General features: G+C 49.0%; 1 protein-coding gene across 1 annotated transcript; it reads right to left on the reverse strand.

The window, feature by feature from the left end:
* Nucleotides 1-4710: 4710 nt before the first annotated feature.
* LOC104075503 (brain-specific angiogenesis inhibitor 1-like) lies at nt 4711-5469 on the reverse strand. Its single transcript, XM_009576034.1, has one exon. It carries the CDS (start codon nt 5467-5469, stop codon nt 4711-4713), a length of 759 nt encoding a protein of 252 aa, XP_009574329.1.
* Nucleotides 5470-6149: the final 680 nt, after the last annotated feature.

Consider the following 6149-nt stretch of genomic DNA (forward strand, 5'->3'; position numbering starts at 1 on the left):
CCATGCCAGGAGAAAGGAGAGGTAATGAAACTGCACCCATCTAACTGCCTTTGCCATTTGGTTGGCAAATCCAAAACCGAGGCAAATCAAAAGCCAAGCAACTTTCTTTGCAAGCCCAGCTGTTTTTTGGGCCTGAGGGACTCTTGTGGGAGGAATAGAGACTGTGTGTTAAGAAGGAGCTGAAGAGGTCAAGGAGAGGTTTGAGAGCCTGCCCTGAGCAATTTACTCACAGCTCTTTATCAATCCCTGAGCGTTCATGGTCACTAAAGCTTGCCGCAAACATAGGAAATGACTTATTGAGTTATTTCTGCCCTGGGGAGATTCAAGGAGGAGAGCTGTGCCACACAACGTGATTCCTGCAACAGTGAGGATGGCAGTTGATTCATTTGTCCCTACGCCTCTGGCCCCTCTTCCACTCCAGGGACCCCCTTCAGAAGTAACTCGGCCGTGAGTCCAGGCAGAAGCTCAGCCCTGCTGAGGAGACATCACATTTCGGCCAACAGAACTGGCCAAGCATGAAGCTTCCCAACAACAACCGAGGTCTGGAGGATGTGTCCTGCAGTGAGAGATTTATGGAGTTCAGCCTACCTAATGTAGCACAGGTTAAGAAGCGACTTGTCCATGGGTCTATAAGTGCCTCTCCAAACAGTAGAGAATGGATGCTAGATGACTTCTTAATCTAGCAGACAGAGGTAGAAAAACATCTAAGGGCTGGAAGGTGAAACACCACTAACGAAATAGAAGTGAAGTGATGAGCATGTGTGAGGAAGGAGGGTCTGTGTTTGTTCAGAGCAATGGGGACAGCAAACCAATGGAAAAGTTTATCAGGAAAGGCAGGAAAACCTCCCAGCACTTCAGACTAGCGGTATCCTGATTCAGTTTTTTGAGAACTAAGAAGCTCCATTTAAATCTCAGTTTCAAGTTTTTTGCTGAAATGAATTTGTGAAATTTTCTGCCCGAGACATGAAACCAATCAGAATTGTTCATCATCAAAATCCGTCCAGCCCTGGAGCCATCTACTTTACCAGGGAGCAAATAATATATTCCAGGGGCACACATTTAACCCTATTTGCAGTCAGCATCTTGGATCCCTTCAAGATGGGGATATGAAGAGCAGAAGGACCAGAGCATGCTGGTTATCTCTTTGGGCCATCAAAATGTGACAGCACTGCAATGGCCTTACAGGAACAGAGTATGTGGAGACAAGACTAATTAGACATTCATTAAGAACCTAAAGCAGCACAGCACTTAAGCACACATTTAACCTTCTCTCATTACAGTGTCACATCAGTGTCCCTTTTAAAGCTTCAGCTCTGATTACAGGGAAGCCGACTCACATTTGGGAGGGTCACCAGGATTTTCAGACCACGAAGTCCCAATGCCCCGTGTTTCAGGAAGCTTTCCCATCTTCAGCCCCCTGGTCTCCTCCCCCAAACCAGTGTGGGAGCCTATTCAAGGAATGCCAACTTGCATTCCTAAAACAGAGTTCACGTCTAAATATCAGGACCTACAACTGGTCTCTGCCTTCTTCCCATGTTGCCTGAGTCAGCCAAGGGAGATCTGATGCTGGCCAAAAATATTTCCCCTGTTGAATTGTCTTCTCCTAGAAAAAATCCCCTGTTCAAGCCTTCCCAGAGCAGCAGCTTGTGGTAGCTACAGCAATACATTTCCAAGAGTGTCTTGCTGATCACCAGGACAAGCTCCATTTACAGCAAAACACCAAAATATCTCCTGCTGCCTCTGCACCCTGACAGATTCTTCCCACCTCCACCACCGCCTGCTGTAACCTCTGCAACGTCTGCATTGTGCAAAGAGGGTGTCTCACTAAACCTAGGAAGCAAATTTGGAGTGGTGTCTCCTACCTCTAGATGCTGAAGAACACACGCTGTGGACAAGGCAGGGTCACTTCGTCAGAGTCATTTTGTGAAGTCCCATTGTAAACATCCAAAACATCCCTGTGTACCTGAACCAAGTTCAAACTCATTGGCCATGAGTGAAATCAGGCTGTCAATTAGGTTTCTTGAGTGTCCCAGTAGCTCTGGAGCAACGGGGTCAGTACGCCCACTTCTCCACCATGGCCAGGAGATCTGTGGCCTGGGTTGGCAGCAGAAGTTCATCTCCCAGCTCTTTGGCCACCAAAGCCAATGTCCAGCCCAAAAGATCTGTTCTTGGACTGCTCTTGAGTGACTTCAGAGAGCAAGGAGAGGACACCATCTAATCCAGCACAGAGACATATATATGCGTTCTCCATCCTTCGGTATACCAGTGCCCAGGGATGGGGAGTGAACCTTTTCAAAGGCATCTCACCCCACAGACTCTGTGAGCCAAAGCACGGCTGCTTCCAAGGCAGCATCTCATTGTAGCTTCTGTAGATTTGAACCCACCCATTTGCTTTGGAAATATCCCAGGTATAAAAGAGGCACATCAGGAAAAGTCAGGGTCCACATTTTGGGGTAGTATCTGGGTGTCTGGCAATTCCTTATGCGCCTTGAAAGTCATCAGACTAGATTAGTACATCACACGCACGCACCCTTGTTCAAAGATAAAAGTGTCAAAACAGGCCCAGAAACCACAAATTACTCGGGAAACAGCAGGGGAAGGAAAAAAAAAAAAAAACTTGAAGAAAAAAAAATGCTACAAATACCATCAGGACAACAATGACAGCAATTATCAGCATCAGCGCTGGGAAATCGGGAACCCTATCAAAATATGCCACCCACAAAACGCTGTTAAGGGATCGCTGGCTCTCTGTCCAAATTGGATCTCGCCTCCATCTTCCTGATCAAGCCTTTGCAAAAATCAAAACAGACACAGTGACAGACAGAGCAGCACACGGAGAGGCCGGGCACCCTGCAAGCATCGTTTCTATGTAGATGGCATCCCACCAGTGAAGATGATAATTCTGTATCTTCAATATGGAGCAGATGTGAGCAGCCAGCAAAAAATTATCTATGCTCTCTACAAATATTTGACACCCAAAAAGGATTTTGATTCAGCCACCTTTGAGCCTCTTTCATATTTATTTTCTGGGAACATTCAAGCATTCAAGCTGGACTAGGAGAGATCTTTACAAAAGCCAATATTAAGCTTGAATGCTTCAGGATTTGCTGAAAATCTTATTTCAAATTTCACCTTTGGTTGCAATGAAAAAGGTCACGCTGCTTGAGTTGAATGCATAAATCATCCAATCAGCAAATGCAAGGCATGACACATGACTTAACGAAGCTCGCATCACTCTGAGGAGGCAGCCAACACGGTACTCCTCACAAGCTATTCACACAGGAGAAAATGGCATTGCAAAGAAATCTGAAATCTGGAGAGTGAATATTGCCGTGTGCTCATAGCCAGGGAGGGAGGCACGGCTGAAGAACTAATTTGCAGGATTTATGGCTCGGCTGTGTGCCTTCATGTATTGATTCACAGATCAGTGAGAAACAAAATCTCCCCCAAAATACACTGACGAAAGCACTAATACCTGATCATATACTAATCTCTCAGCTAATGCCAGACTGCGGTCTGCAAGAAAATCACGCTGCACAGCTTGGACCTGTGCCTGGTAACCTCCTTCCTACTGCAAGCAAATTTAGCCTCTTTCCCTCCGCCTTGAGAAATTTTCCCCTAATTGGGGGTGGCTGCAAAAGCCAGGCAGGAGCCCCAAAGCCCAGACCCAGACGGATGCCAACTTTCTCCCGGTGGCAGAGGACATTTCAATCCAGCACCTGAAGAAGATGATACCCTGGGGTGGGGGTCAGGCGTGGGTCTGAACCTTGCCAAATTGGAGGTTCCCCTTCCTACTGCCCAGATTCCCATTTAGCATCACACCTCCGCTTTACATAACCTGCATGCTGGCAGGTGGGATGGGAGCTGAGAATAAACACATCAGAGCGGATCTGACACAGATGCTGAAATAAAGGATTTGCTTTCGGACCCCCCGATTCCCTTCTGCTTTGCCTGGCACTGTAGAACCAGCGGAGACCATGTCAGACCTCTGGAAGGAGCATTTCCCTCCCCAGACCAGTGCCCAGATCAGACCTCAAAAGCATCTCACCTTTATTCATAACGCTTTTTGTCATGCCTCTTCCACCTCCCTAGTCCCTTTCCAGCCCATATCATACTCAAGATCATCATGAAAACACTGATGAAATATCTGAGGACCGAGCCCCAGCAAAGGCACGAAGTAACCCCACAGAATCAGCACGGTGAGCTTTCTTTCTGAAAGTCTCCAGAAGGAAAATGAGGCTGAGAACAAAATGAGCGTGCCTTCTGTTGCAGTTCCTTCAAACCAGACCCGAGAATTAAGTTTTTCCCATAAATTAAAATGGTTGATAGGGCTGCTGAGTGCAGCCCGCCTCGGGAGGTAGCTTGAATCCTGCCTTTTCTAGGACATCGGTAATTACATTGGAAAACTGCTCACCCTTAGGTAAGACTCTCCCCTCAGCAGTTCTGAGGCTGCAGAAGTAAAACCAAGCAAGGCACAAGCCCTGGGAATGAATGAAATAATTTGGGGTATATTTAGGGGAAGATGCTTTGCAATTCCAGTCGCAGGCTCATAAAGAGCCACTGAGGGTTACCAGACCTGCCTATCAATTAGGAAATAAGGTTTTCATACCAGGCATCCCCAGACTCAGACACAGAGGTGATGGGGACAGGGTGAAACCCTGGAGAGAAGAGCCCAACCAGCCCTCCCTCCCAAACGCCCCCAGCCGCCCTCTACTCACCCAGGAACTCCACTCCGCTGCTGTCCTTGGGGCTGCTCATGCAGTTCTCCAAGTAAATTCCATCCTTATAGCAATCTTCCTTCTTCCTTGTAAGCCCCAGGATCTCGCTGGCCTGATCTAGGACTTCCCCTCCTGAGCAAGAGCACGGGGTCTGCATAATGCCGCATGGGTGGGAGCTGCTGCTGATGGCCAAGCACGCGTCCAGCCACTTGCAGAGCATCTGGCAAGCGGCTTTGCTAGGGTTCCTGTTGCCCACCACGAGGTACTCCACCGAGAAGTCCCTCTCCTGAGCCTTTGTGGGCTTCCACCGCACGGGCCAGCTTTCCACCCCCGGTGGTGCGGTCTGCTTCATCTGGAGGAACTGCTTGTTGGACTGGAGGAAGGCATAGCGGGTGGACCCGTCGCAGAGCTTCAACACATCGTCAAAGCTCTCCATGCCCAGGTAGGTGCGGGTGGACTCCAGGAAGGAGTCGAACTGGTAGGTGCGGATGTGGTGCTGGTGGTCACATACGCCAGTAGGTTTTAGGATCTTCATGTACAAAGTGTACCTCCGAGGGTCGGGGTTCTGGATAATCCAAGAGCAGAGAGAGGAGTTCAACGGGAAGACGGCAAAGGAGGAGAAATACCCAAAGAATTTCCCCTGGACCAAAGTGGTGCAGGGAGTTTGTGCCAGGTCCAGAGCGACCACGGTCCACACAAAGTAGAGTGGCGATACCAAAAGCAGGTTCAGGGCAGATCCAATGCTCCTCATCCTAGGTCTCTGGTCCTCTGGAACTCAAAGTAAATGTCAAGCAGGCGCCAGATCCTGGACATAACAGGGACCAGCTTAGAGGAAAAGTGAGAGTTTAAGAGGCTCTGGATCCGAAATCAAGCCAATCCTCCCATGTCTGGATTTGAGCTCCCTCCTGTGGCCATAAACAACACCTGGAAAAAAAGGGAAGGGAAGCAGGAGGGGAGAGAAAGAGATTTGGGATTTGCGTTTTTTCGGGTGGTTTGGTTTGGTGGTTTTTTTTTTATTATTAACCCTTTGCAAGGCTGAGAATCCACATAGCATCCCCAGTCCCGGCACATCTCATTGGGGGAAGATGCAGCCCCACATCACCATCCTCACGCTAGGTTTGGGGCTGTCCCCATCTCCGGGATGTCCTAACCCCCAGGAGGGGCCCAGCTGTAACTCATAGTGGGGGACAACATAGCTGTGACCCCGCTTTCCCAATGCCCTCTGCCCATGCAGTGCCCCTCTGCTGAGCTGAGCAGAGCCTTTGCAGTGATTTCTAACCATCTCCCCAAAGCAAACACCACTGATCTCTGTTTTAGGGAGTTTCCACCCCTCTCCATGCCAACGGAGCCAGGACACTGGTTCAATGCAGACTTCAGGCTGCACCTGGGGAGGGTAGGCTGGAGGCAATCATGGACAGCTGCCTTCTCTTT

Source organism: Fulmarus glacialis, unplaced genomic scaffold, assembly GCF_000690835.1.
Source record: "Fulmarus glacialis isolate BGI_N327 unplaced genomic scaffold, ASM69083v1 scaffold3654, whole genome shotgun sequence".
In the NCBI taxonomy this organism is placed as follows: Eukaryota; Metazoa; Chordata; class Aves; order Procellariiformes; family Procellariidae; genus Fulmarus; species Fulmarus glacialis.